Genomic DNA, 12,835 nt, shown 5'->3' with positions numbered 1-12,835 from the left:
CTGAATTGCTTAAATCCGATCTCCTATAATAACGTTAAAATCTAGTTGAACCTTCGAGCCAAACTTTTTTTTTTAAGTTAAACAGTCTTACTCGATCACAGTGTTTAAGATCCCTTCAATCAAGTGAAACTGAAAATGTAATCGGCCACAGTCGAAGTTACTATGGGGCAAGACATGCGGTTAAGTCAATGAGCAGCTGATTAACACCGAAAGACCTGTTGATGAAGAGCCAAAGTATAAACGAAGCCGATATTGTGACAAACCGCTTAACCGAAGAAGCGACGAAGAAGAAACAATCCAAACAGAAAGTATGCTGAACAGCATTCGATTGAAAGAAAAATTTGAAAAATTTGGAGAGGACCTCGCCCAACCTCAAGGGAACCCGCTAACCAAGCTGGCTAAAGTTTTTACTTTAACTACTTTGAGCCGAGTCAGAAGTACGACAACTTCTAGTAGAATTTGGAGTTTATGGTTTAACCAGCGCACTATCTAGTAACCCTCTCTTCATCCCAACCCACAAAGAATCTTACTAACCAGCCGGACATCAGCGTCTTCTAACTGATCTGTTCCTAGCCTCTGCGTATGCAACAGAGAGGAAGAGAAGAAAAAACCAAATAGAGCGTTGGCCCTTTTTTTCACCGCGCTTTCCCGTCCATATGCGAGTTATACTGATGACGAGAGTCAGCACTTGTCTTGTGATGATAAACTGGACCAGTTGGAAAGGAATGGCGCGGACTGGACCGGGCCGTACTGGACTGCATGGAACTGGACGCCGAGTTTTAGACTAAATGCACAATGAACTGGACTCCATTGAAATGAAGTGAACTAGACTATCTGGACTGGAATGGGCTGAGTGGTGTTTGGACTGGAGAATGTAGTATTAGCCTAAATGAGAAAGATATCGTGGATATTTAAGTGAAATTGATAATACGGCAAAACATCATGGCCCATTGTGGAAGGGAAAACATTGCAAAATAATCATATTCGGAGTTCGCAACCATCGCACATGTCAGAACTGAATAGGGATTTTCTGTTCACCACTTTTACCGAAACATTGCAAAACTTGGTCGGTCAACACGTAATAAATTTAGATCCTTTTTTTAGAGTTACCCTCGGGAGTAATAAGATTGGAAAGATCTGTTTAATTCGAGTCACTCCTAAACCCTTCACAGCTTTACATCAATGTTTTTATTCTCAATACTGGTCTCTATACATTTCTAAGGAGAATGTGTTTAACTATCATGAGCTTCGTTTGTTGGTGATTATTTCCTTTATTCTTGTGTGTGACCTTAATTTGTGATTAGGGGTGATACTGTAAGGAGAAATAAAACGTTAGTAATTCCTAGGTTTTTAAGACTACCGAAAAAGTGACTAAAATCTGAGAACGAAACCCTCTTCAAATTGCCAAATAACAGTTTCATCTGGAGTCAAGCCGAGTAAACATCGAGGCGTACCTTAATTTTCCTTGCGTAATTTGGAGAATCTTAGTGAAGAATTACATCTAAACACTTGCAAGTTATCGCTTCATTTCAAGCCCAGAAAAAAGGCAAACAAACAGGCAAATGAAATCTTATGCAAATAGCGGAGATAACAGCCGATCATGTAAACAAGATTTGAATTTATAAAAAACAACTGTGATAAGAGAAGGGCTTTTTGTCTTAAATGCCCAAAAATCAACACCTGCTTTGAAAAAGGGGCTTTTTGTCTAAAATATCAGAATATTTACAAACTTTTGAGTAAAAACCGTATTCAGATGTTTCGATTAAAAAGAAAAAAAAAACAGAAGTGTGAACTTAATTTTTTCACTTTTCATAACGAGCGGTTAACTCTTGAACTCTTAGAAGTGATTAACATGTAACTTCTCCCTATATTATTATACATTATCTAGTAAACAGGAAATGAGAATATTCAAATTTATCTCCTAGATGTTATCTTGTTCTGATATCAAATTTTTGTAACTAATTGGAAGGAAATGTTTGGCAGCTGAAGGGAGAATTTGACGATCTGATCTTGGAATTTAAGAGTTGAGACAAAGGAAATTGTTAGAATCTGCTTGGGAAGACAATTAAAATATTTCCTTCATTCAATCGTCATCTCTATATTACGCACAATGTTCGAAACTAATGCTTCTATGAACAAGCTAGAGATATACTCCTTATCAAAATTAGTATGCATTACTGAAGACACCGAGTTTCGCTTTAAACTTGTAACTAATTAAAATTTAAGAGCACGAACCATGCTTTCGCCACATTGTTAACGCGGAATTTCAGCAAAGATGATGAAAAATTAGAAATGGTCCTCCGCGCGACAACAGTTTCAAAGAAGAATTTCAAGAAAGCCGATTTTGCAAAAAAATTACGCAATAGAATTTCTACGGCTAAGTAATTGACAGTTTCTGGGCAGAAATACAAGCGACTGGAGAGAATTAAAGGATTTAATAAAACGAAGCTTCGACCTAGAGCCCCTCTTGGATTTGCAAATGGCTTAGCTTCTTTTAGAATTAGCTTACACAGTTTTACTTGTTTATATAAGCGTCGATAAACACTTACCTGCTTCCGTCGGTTGCCAGAAATGATACGTGATGTTAAGTTTGACAAAACGAGAAACGAAAGAGGGCTTCCAAGGTAGAAAACACTCTGTAAGGGCCAAAATTGTGACAAGAATTGATCACTGAAGTAGAATTTCTCAAAGTTTGTGATAATTTCAAAAGGTGCGCTGTTTAAAACTTATGCGTGCACGTGGGTTATTGAGCTCTGCCCTGAATGGCTCGTCTAACTGCACGGGACTTTAGCGCGCACGATTTTTCTAATTAGCACCATTAATTAGAGGCACATTTTGTTATAGTAAACGCAAACGGCAAATTAATTTATGGGTTCTCTCATTTTTCTTCCAGGACAAAAAACAAAAGGGCCTCGCCATGATTACATGAGTTTTGAAAAAAATGCAGAAACTGAAAGGGAACTAACAAAGCTTCAATTTTTGTCGAAGTCGTTGGTCGCGAGTTCTTGACCTCTGCCCTGAATGGCTAGTCTAACTGCTAGGGTTCTCCCTTATTTTAAGCATTACAGTTAAAATAAATTTTCAAACCGGTAAAGCAGTCTTTTTACTTGTTGAATTTTCAAGAATTCCAAGCAATTTTAAACGGTATTAAGAGGTACTACAGGCGGTAATGTTACCGGTTACTGCCTGAAAAGGAGAACACTGGACTGCACAGGTTTTTAGCGCGCACGAATTTTCCAATTAGCACTATACATTAGAGGCGCATTTTGTTGTGGTAAACGCAAACGGCAAATTAACATCTCCATTCATGTCCATCTAACATTCCTCCACGACAAAATACAGAAGGGCCCCTCAACGAGTAGGAAAGTTTTGCACAAAATGCAGAAAAACATACCTGCTTCCGTCCGTTGCCAGAAATGATACGTGATGTTGAGCTTGACAAGACGAGGAACGAAAAGAAGGGTTCCAAAGAAGAAACACTGTGGAAGGGCTAAAATTGCGACAAGAATTATCGTTGAAGTAGAATTTCTGGAAGCTTGTGAGGATTTCAAAAAGTGCGCCGTTTTAAAGCTTTGGCAAGCACGTGGGTTATTGAGCTCTTCCATGAATGGCTCGTCTAACTGCACGGGTTTTTAGCGCGCACGATTTTTTTAATTAGCACCATTCCTTAGAAGCACATTTCGTTATGGTAAACGAAAACGGCAAATTAACATCTGAGTTCTCTCATTTTCTTCTGAGACAAAATACAGAAGAGCCTTCGCAATGAGTACAAAAGTTTTGCACAAATGCAGAAACTGAAAGCGAAAAATAACAAAATTTGCTCAGGGTTAAAAAACAAGAAAATGAATGCGTATGATCCAGACCCACCAAATTAAAGCTGTTATTGTAAATAAGGTCAATATAACCCCTACCCCTCATATCATTCAGATCATTTTTTGAGAGTGAAACTCCTCGCTTGGATTGAAAGGGAGGAGGTTCTTTTCTCCCTTCAATTTATCTGTGGATCGCTTCAAGATTTGATCCTGAGATGAAAACAACAAAAAGTCAGTCTCGATGTCAAAGTGTTATTTATTTCTTCAACATGGTTCAATTCTACCTGTTACCATTAACCCCCACTCCACCCCACCCCACCCCGACTAGGCCTGTCCCGATTGTGCTCATAAACTGCTGGAAAGTTGCTGTGTGGAATGCCAAAAATTGCTAAAAATTGCCAAAAATCCAACAAGTCGCTACCTAAGTTTCTAAGGTTGTTATCTCAGTTTCTTTATAATTTTTATGTTCACGTTAATTAAAAGCGGTATTTTTCGTTCTTCACAATAATTTCTAACATCCGCAAAGAAGTGTAGCTTGAAAGTTAGCTTTAAAAAGTTACCCACAAATGTGGGTAGATTTTAGTATACTCTAAAAAATAAAGAAATGAAGTTAACCTTTTTCGGGCGTCATTTTAGGTGATTATCAGTAATAATATTCACTGTAACTAAATGCCTGGCAGCCAGGCTCGGTTTAGAATGACTAGAGTAGACTAAATGCCTAAATTAATTTTTTGAATCGCTTGACATTTCTAAACAAACATCTGATATTCTTGAGAAGTTTGAAAGAACCTTGTCAAGCAATTAAAAGCATACTGGTCAAAATGTTTTGATCTATGTGCTTCTCCTTAGGTTTCTAATTATTTACACTTTACTCCAACAACTCTGAACTACAAGCCATTATCTGGATGTTGAAAACTCTGATTAGATGATAGTGCTAATGTATCCAGTGAAAACAAGCTTTTTGTCTATTTATTGTGGCAATTAATTTTCCTTTTATTCTCAACTCCACTTACTAGGTAATTGAATTATTACTACACAGGATTGACAGATTTTAAGCAACTCTTTTCAGCAAACTTTATTTATCATGAATGGTATTAATATCCTGGCAGCCATGGTGGACCTCAGATTGATCTTATCCAGTATGAGTGTTCTTATTGTTGTTCATGACATGCTGACCCATGGAGACTTTTAACATGCAGCTGAATTACAGGAGGGTAGACAATGGCTGCTGCACTGAATCTTGCTGTGTGTGTACAAGCAGCTAAGCTGCTCCATTTATCTTGTACTTCATTGTAGCACTCTGTAGAATCAACAATTGACATGTATTCATTCATTCCATTCATTGCAAAAATCTTTCCACAGTGCACAGCTACTGACACACCTCCCCTACAATGCTTCAAAGGGGCAACCATTGACCATTCATTCATAGTTGGATCAAAACGTTCAACAGTATTCAATGAACCTCTCCTGCCATTGGCACCACCTACAGCATAAAGAAAACCAGACAATGACACTGCACCAAAATCATAACGACAACAATGCATAGGCTTCACTTCTGTCCATGTATTTGTGCTGCCATCATAATATTCCACATGTTTAAGATCCCCTCTGCTGTCATCAAATCCTCCAACTGCATAGATATGAGTGTCAAGCACAGCAAGAGCAAAGCGACGTCTTTGACGATGCATACTAGCAACCACTTGCCATCCTTCCGCAAAGGGTGAATACCGCTCCACATAGCTGTTAGAAAAAAAAAAGCTATGTTACAAAAAAATTTACCATCACTGAAAAGACGATGTCAAGGTTAGTCATAACTGACTTCTTACTTTATGGTATTTTAACTTGATACCACTAAGGAAACAATTAAAAGTTTTGGTGAATGTAGAATTCAAAGATTCCAGGTTGGTAAAGTTTGAAAAGATATATGTACACATTTTTTTTTTGGATACAGTAAACCTGTGGTTAATGTTAGGAACATTTCACAAAGCAGGTTTGGTACTTTTTATGCATACACAATCATCAAGCTATACTATGTGCTCCAAGGGTCTTTTTTTTCTTTTCAAACTCCCATGGGTGACCTGGGATAATCAAATGGTCTTCAGAAATAGAATATAGAATGGAATGGCACAAACAGTAGGGAGAATATCCATACTGATGTCAGAGTGTTAAGGGTTAATACTCTCAGATTTTCTAAAGGAAAATGACAGAGTTTAAAATAGCATATAAGAAGAATTTATCTCAATTTAACTTTAGATAACAAACCTCAGTGATTAAAATGGTCAGTACAAAATGCAGACAGCAGAATGCAGACCAAGTACAAAATGCATACTGAGAATTTAAACATTTTTGTCTGATATGTGACAACATGTCATCTAATAACTTACCACGTGTCAGGTAATCACCAGTCCGTGATCATCTTTCATCATCATTTGCACTATTGTGGAATATTCCTTACTTATTTCCTGATATATTTTTTGTTATTAACAAAGTGGCCATAGTTGTTCTAACAAAGTGGCCACAGTTGTTCTTAATAGGATTTCAAGCCTTAATATAGTCTTCTCACTTTGCATGCAGCATGTCAGTATTGATTAATTAGCATATGCAACATCAGAGAAACAATAATTGTCAATTATTGACAGTTTTATAGGTGGTCCATACTCTTCATCTTTTCAATTGTTTATTTTGTTGAAAAATGAGGACTGAGACTAAAACTGTTCCTTCATTGATTGGCTATTTGTTTACTTTTCCGGTGGTTTTATCTCTCATCTGTTTGGTGACTACACAAATACTAATATGTGTTATCATATATCAGGTGAAAAAAGAGTTTCAATTCTCAGTCTGCATTTTATGCCCAGTCTGCAGTCTGCATTTTGTACAGACCACTGATGAAAACATTACAGCTTAAAACATGACCTCCCCACAAAATTGCATTCAAACATAACTCCCCTTACCTGCATGTCAGCAGACCTTCACTGGATCCTCCAGCCACGTAAATAAAGCCATCGAGTACTGCAGCACGCACATCACCTTGACACTTGCTCATTGGCTGTAAACTGACCCAGCCATTCTGTGCTGGATCATAACACTCCATGGAGTTCAGCTTCCTTCCACGACGATAACCTCCTATAACATACAACTTACCCTCTAAGGTAGCCACAGTGAATGATGCTCGTGCTTCAGTCATAGACTTCACTCCCTCCCATTGTGTACTCTCTGGATTAAATCTTTCAACAGTCTTTACTTCTTTCATGAATGATGTTTCTCCTCCAAGTATGTACACAGTTTCAGCATATGAGTCTCTCATTTTCATCCCAGCATGCTCAAAATGAAATGTTGCTGCTTCCTCAACTATGTCCCTGCTAAAAACATCATGTTTCACCAAATCATGTCCACTCACATGTTTCTGAAGATTTTTCACAGGAATAAAAGGCAGCCTCATTGCCTTTAAAAATTCAGCAAGGTGTTGCTTCCTGCTCACAGTGTTGTATTCAATCCATCCCATGCATGCTTTAAATATTTCTATTTCATCAGACACATTCACATCATCTCTCTTCACTAACTCAAGCACTTCATTAAGGTTGAGATTATGAAAGTCTTCAGTTTGAGAGACTTTCAGAAAGTTCTCAGTAACAAAACGTGTGGCAGCTTCATACATGGCCTTGCAGGAATGTCTTTCAGCAAGTGCTCGTACACCCAGACAGTTTGTGATGTCTATTTGCTGCATGATAAAGTGAATGCAAGAGTCTTTAACCCATTTGAACTGAAGCAGATCTGCAGCCAGAAATAGATTTTGAACTCTGGAGTCAGTGATTGTGAGTTGTGATGTGTAGGCAAAGTTTATGAGAGTTTCTGCTGACACAAAATCAATCCCCTTGATCTCCACCTTCAATAAAAATGGATAAATTAAATTTGCAGCAATGAGTATTCTGTGTTGATTTTACATTGTCTGCTACAATACATTATCTATGTTTATAGTTTATGATCATTTAACTTTGTCATTATACTGTAACATTACCCGTACACACTTGAAGCTAAATGTATTGGAAACTTCTTCATAATCTCGGTTGTTGCTAGGATACAGGAGTATCCCCGCCAGCTATTAATTAATTTTTTAGTCTGATATCACAAAACAAGACTTCAGGCTCTTAACAATATGCTCATGTCTTGTTCTTAGTAAAAATTTTCCCACAAACACACCGTCTGAGATGAAAAGTTGATGGAGATGTGTTGACCAACCTTATACACACAAATCACCCCAAGCAACAATTAGCCATTAAAATCAAATATTAGCCTTACCGTCGCCTGATTTCTTTCACTCATCTTAGCTGTAAACATGGCGTTGAAGTATTGACTAGACGCCGCCAACACAGCTCTGTGAGCCTGGATGGCTCTTCCCTCCACCACAAGTGTAACATCACAAAGTTCTTCTCTTTCCCGCAGATCGTGAAGCCTGGATAAGACGCAGCCAGCGTGATGTTGATGAAGAAATGTTTGAATTTCCCCTCCGTCATCTTCTATGTCTTCGTTCATGTCTGTGTCGTGTTTTCCAACGCTTTCAAAAACACCTGTCTGTGTTGTACAGCAGATTAAACCGCGGGCTCTCAGGAAAGTGTTTTCTATACCTTTCCGAATCTTCTGGAAATGTGTCAAATTTTTTTAAACAAGTAACGTGCCAACAATTTAAGACATTCAATAAGGCATTAAATACGACAAATTGGATAGATAACAGATAAATTTAACGAAAACTTAGCACAGAGAAAACTCCTTTTAACCCACAATCCACTGCTTGATTTTTGCAGCTCAGTGACGTCATAACCAGATACTCAAAGTACTATCGCAGCAGACGAGTTTTCCTTTTTGATCACAGAAGATTTTTTGCGTTTTTAAGCACAAAATGGGAGCTGTATTAGGTGCTTTAGGAAGCTGTGCTGCTTTCTCGTCGTGTGCCTCTTGTGCCAGTTCGTTAGCTCCAGTGGTAAGTAACTTCTAAGTCCGCCATGTTTTCCAGATGGTATAGTCTGATAGCTTGGTAGAAACCAAGATTTTCAGGACTGATGACCCTACTTTTACATCCTCAATAGTTCACTACAGATTCTTCACTTACCCCCATTCTTCCTATGCAATTTAGAGGCTAATTACTTATACTTTTTAAATACGATTGCCTCGGCAATATTTGACAAATTATTGACTAAGCTCTTGTCGAAAAGTTATGACTATTTCTAATCGTACAGATGCATTCGTACATTTCACCATTAGGTGAGAGATATTGAGTCCGGAATGTCACAATTCAGCACGATTTTCCTTTTAGATAACTTGTAAAAATTTCCAAAGGGTTGACTTTCCATTTCTTTTTTGCTGAAAACTGTGTCGAATCCCTCCAGGCGGCGTGTTGTTGTGGCTCATCAGCTTGTTTTTGTTGCTGTGTTCGATGTCCGTCATGCAAAAACTCCACAGCATCCAGGATTGTTTACACAATAATTCTCTTCCTGGGAACAGTCTTGTCTGCCGTCATGCTTGCCCCTGGCATTGTTGAAAAATTGGAGAAAATTCCACGTTTCTGTGATCATGTTCCAGAGTCAAACTGTAATAGTCTGGTGGGATATTTGGCAGTGTATCGAGTGTGTTTTGCAATGGCAGCATTCTTCCTCTTAATGGCAGTCTTGATGTTTAAAGTCAAGAATAGCAGTGATCCCAGGGCCAAATTTCAAAATGGGTGAGTTAGTCAATCTAATACTTACAGTACTATTTTATACTTGTGATTTAAATGTATAATGTGCAATTAATTTCAAGGACAATGTCCAAGTAGGAGGAAATACTTGCTTTATATTGCAACAACTAGCCATATTATCTACTAGAACTTTTTCTATCAAAGGGTTTCTAGGAGTTTGGTCATATTCCTTGTGGTATCTTTGATAATTATACTCAGGAGCACTCATTTTGTTCATGTGTGGTGTGACTGTTTCTAACTTGTTTTCTGTTTAATTAACAAAAGTGAAAATTATGGTTTCAGTGTTAACAAGGAAGTGATTATTTTCCTCTTTGGCAAGCTTAGACTATCAAGAACAGCTAACATCTGAATTTAAATCTTAGGATGGATCTTTCTTATTCTGATGTTTTTATTTCTCAGGTTCTGGCTTATCAAGATTGTTCTTGTTAACGCACTAATAGTTGCAGCATTTTACATTCCTAAAGGAAAATTTGGAGTTGGTAAATATCAGATAATGTAACCTTGTTTATACAGAGTTTGACTGTGACCACAAACACAACCTTTGTGACTTGTAGCTGGCAAGGTCACATAAAACCATCATTGATACACAGTAGAGTAGATTGGGCTGCAACAATTGAATTTTAAGACATACTTTGTGTGAAACTGGCCTTTAAGTTTCTTCTACAGCTAACCTCTGCATCTTTCTAAGTATATAAACCAATTTCCAGCCAGATTTGATGTCGGCAGAGTTGTACAAATTCCTTTTCTATAAATCTCTGTGAATATGGCTGGTCATGTCTGTTGCTATATCCATGATACTGGGTAAACTCTTTATCAGCAGACTCAAGAAAACATTCCTTAGTATTTCAGCTTGGAGATCAGTGTAATAGTTTCAGAACTGTTGGTTGTAATTACACAGCTTTGTTGCAAAATTTTACAGGAAAAAAGAAAAGAGATGAAAAAAAGTCACATTTTTTTATGAAAAGTGTGTTTCTGTTGTTCTGAAAAAAACCAAACAAAACAAAGAAAAATATTTCCTTTAGAATCTTTTATGAGGTTGCCCCACTAATGCCCATTTATCGTTTCCTATTTAGGTTGAAACAAAATTTTCAAAATTTCAACATGTAATGACCTTGAGCCAAGGGTTTTCCTGTTCAGCCCTCCCACCTGGTCAATAAGTACTTGTGATGTTTTGTGCAGGGTATCAGACAATCTTGGTTTTACCTGAAATTTTATAAACTCACAAACCTTTGACTTCTTCAGATGTGCAAATTTCACCTTTTCATGTTTTTTCAACTCAATTATTTATATTTACTGTACATATTTATTCTACTCATTGTAAATATTTACCTATATGTGCATATTGAGCTGTGTTTGTTTGGGTCTGTTCTCTAAATGTCTATGGACGAATACTCGTTGTTCTGACTTTGTAAACTTTGTCTTTAGCATGGATGTATATTGGAATGTTTGGTGGCTACCTGTTTATTTTGCTACAGTTGATCTTACTGATTGATTTTGCCCACAACTGGAGTGAATCTTGGTATGTAACAAGGGCTTGACGTATTGAAAATGAACAGAAATACTATCAGTGTCCTCAGTCCTACTATTAAATTTAATTTAAGATTTACTGACTGATATAATGCATGTGTCAAACTACTTAAAACTAGAATGTTTTTGCAACTCCACTTGCTTCAAAAACTATGCCAATAGTTCTGTGTCACAAAAACTGTAATGAAAGGATGATTGTACATGAATGAGACAGTCAAAGTCTTTGTTCTACTTGCTGACAAGTTAAATTGCGTGACCAGTTATGTTTGGCTGTTTGTTTCCATCAGAGTTTGGCAAGGCAAGAAATTGGTAATGAGGCTTTTAACTGCAAAAATTTCATGAAATTCTAGTCGAGTTTCAACAATAAATTAATCAAATTGTCATTGGAGGGCAGGACTATCACACCAACACCAGGATACTTAAGTGCCAATACATGCCTACCTTATCATGGGTCACCCAGGAGTTCAATTCTATTATTTTTCATTCTGCTTTCACTAGGATGGCCCAGCAATTAAAAATACAATGAAACCCTTGATGTTATTTGCTCAAAATTATAGTCTCTGCTTGGCAGTGCAAGTTTCCCAGCTTGCCTTTGATTATAAATTTAACATTAAGACTGAAGCAATTCATTTTATTGATATTTAGGGTTGAGAAGTATGAGACGACAGGAAATAAAAGGTGGTACTGGGGTAAGTACACTTAAAGGGAGAATTCTGATCAAATAGGAAAAGTGCTTATTAATTCTTTGACAGGTCATCAATATTAATTTGTGTCTCATTTTGGTTGTAGCTCTCGTATTAGTCACCAGTGGGATATATGTTCTGGCAATTGGGGCTGTTGTTTGCTTTTTCTTGTTTTTCACAGAGGTATGTGGAAAAATCCATCAAGGTACTGCTAATCAATTAGTCTTGCTTTAATTGAAATGTACTAATGCGGAAGATTTAAAGTATTTGTGTCACAAATCTTGTACTTTGAATTAAGGAGTTTAAAATGAACCACTTGTAGTTTTAATTGTCATGAAACATGGAGGCTAGCCTTTATTGTTTACATGTATTTCTGTTTCCAGCCTTCAGGGTGCAAGAACAACAAGTTCTTTATCAGCTTAAACCTTGTGCTATGTTTCCTGGTCTCTATGGTTGCAATTCATCCCAAAGTTCAGGAATGTAAGTTAAGAACCACTCTCTGCCTTTAGAGATGTTATTGAGTTCAAGATGAAAGGAAAACCACAAGCAAGAGTAATTATCCCTAAGGCTTTAAAACATTTTGCTCTCAGTGGATTTAAAATAATATACTTGTAACTGGTAGGTATTGTATCAAAACTGATTGATTTTTTTTCCATCTATTTAAATAATGTGGGAAGACATCAAGAAAAGTCTTTCTTAGCAGAATTGGTTCCATCAATGTTAAGGTATACAACAACATGTCTTATCATTTGATTGTTTTTTTTTGGTTCTGTACCAGGTCAACCCAGTTCTGGTCTGTTACAGGCAGCTGTTATTACTTTGTACACTATGTATCTGACTTGGTCTGGCATGTCCAATGAACCTGGTATGGTGCTACTTGATAAATACTCAACAATTCTATGGATCTACTCTTCTTGCACAGTACATTTAACTCTTCCTGATCTTGACTTGAACTAACAATACATATGATGCCAAACATTGTGTGCTAGATGATATCAAATAACTTGTATTTTAACAATCAGTTTGTTTTCCCCTTGACACTATCAGCACATCCTATAATGGACACAGACAGGTTCGAGGCTAAC

The 12,835-nt window shown here is 37.1% G+C and overlaps 2 protein-coding genes and 1 long non-coding RNA gene across 3 annotated transcripts; 1 reads left to right on the top strand and 2 right to left on the bottom strand.

The window, feature by feature from the left end:
* Window positions 1-750: 750 nt before the first annotated feature.
* Window positions 751-3,528, bottom strand: LOC136280939 (uncharacterized). Its single transcript, XR_010717483.1, has 3 exons — window positions 3,395-3,528; window positions 2,550-2,636; window positions 751-885 (listed from the first exon to the last, which is right to left on the bottom strand). It is a non-coding gene; the product is annotated as an uncharacterized lncRNA (long non-coding RNA).
* Window positions 3,529-4,128: 600 nt separating this feature from the next.
* LOC131778202 (kelch-like protein diablo) lies at window positions 4,129-8,543 on the bottom strand. The gene is made up of 3 exons (XM_059094584.2): window positions 8,109-8,543; window positions 6,764-7,695; window positions 4,129-5,552 (listed from the first exon to the last, which is right to left on the bottom strand). The coding sequence occupies exons 1-3, from the start codon at window positions 8,340-8,342 to the stop codon at window positions 4,964-4,966; spliced, it is 1,755 nt and encodes a 584-aa protein (XP_058950567.2). The 5' UTR covers window positions 8,343-8,543; the 3' UTR covers window positions 4,129-4,963.
* Window positions 8,544-8,545: 2 nt separating this feature from the next.
* On the top strand, window positions 8,546-12,615 carry LOC131778203 (probable serine incorporator; the record flags this gene model as incomplete). Its single annotated transcript, XM_066167358.1, is given in 8 exon segments — window positions 8,546-8,787; window positions 9,194-9,525; window positions 9,940-10,019; window positions 10,966-11,059; window positions 11,713-11,756; window positions 11,857-11,933; window positions 12,134-12,230; window positions 12,529-12,615. Coding segments are annotated over 8 exon segments (892 nt in total), but the record flags the coding sequence as incomplete, so codon positions are not given.
* Window positions 12,616-12,835: the final 220 nt, after the last annotated feature.

This window comes from Pocillopora verrucosa, chromosome 5 (assembly GCF_036669915.1).
Source record: "Pocillopora verrucosa isolate sample1 chromosome 5, ASM3666991v2, whole genome shotgun sequence".
In the NCBI taxonomy this organism is placed as follows: Eukaryota; Metazoa; Cnidaria; class Anthozoa; order Scleractinia; family Pocilloporidae; genus Pocillopora; species Pocillopora verrucosa.
The sequence above is the reverse complement of the archived record's forward strand: the minus strand, read 5'-3'. Positions and strand labels throughout refer to the sequence as shown.

Excerpts from the sequence above, each read along its gene's own strand:
- LOC131778202 (XM_059094584.2), bottom strand. The coding sequence starts at position 8,342 with ATGAACGAAGACATAGAAGATGACGGAGGGGAAATTCAAACATTTCTT. Across the intron at positions 7,696-8,108 it reads GTGAAAGAAATCAGGCGACG|GTGGAGATCAAGGGGATTGA; the intron begins GTAAGGCTAATA and ends TTTTTATTGAAG. Across the intron at positions 5,553-6,763 it reads GAAGGTCTGCTGACATGCAG|CTATGTGGAGCGGTATTCAC; the intron begins GTAAGGGGAGTT and ends TTTTTCTAACAG.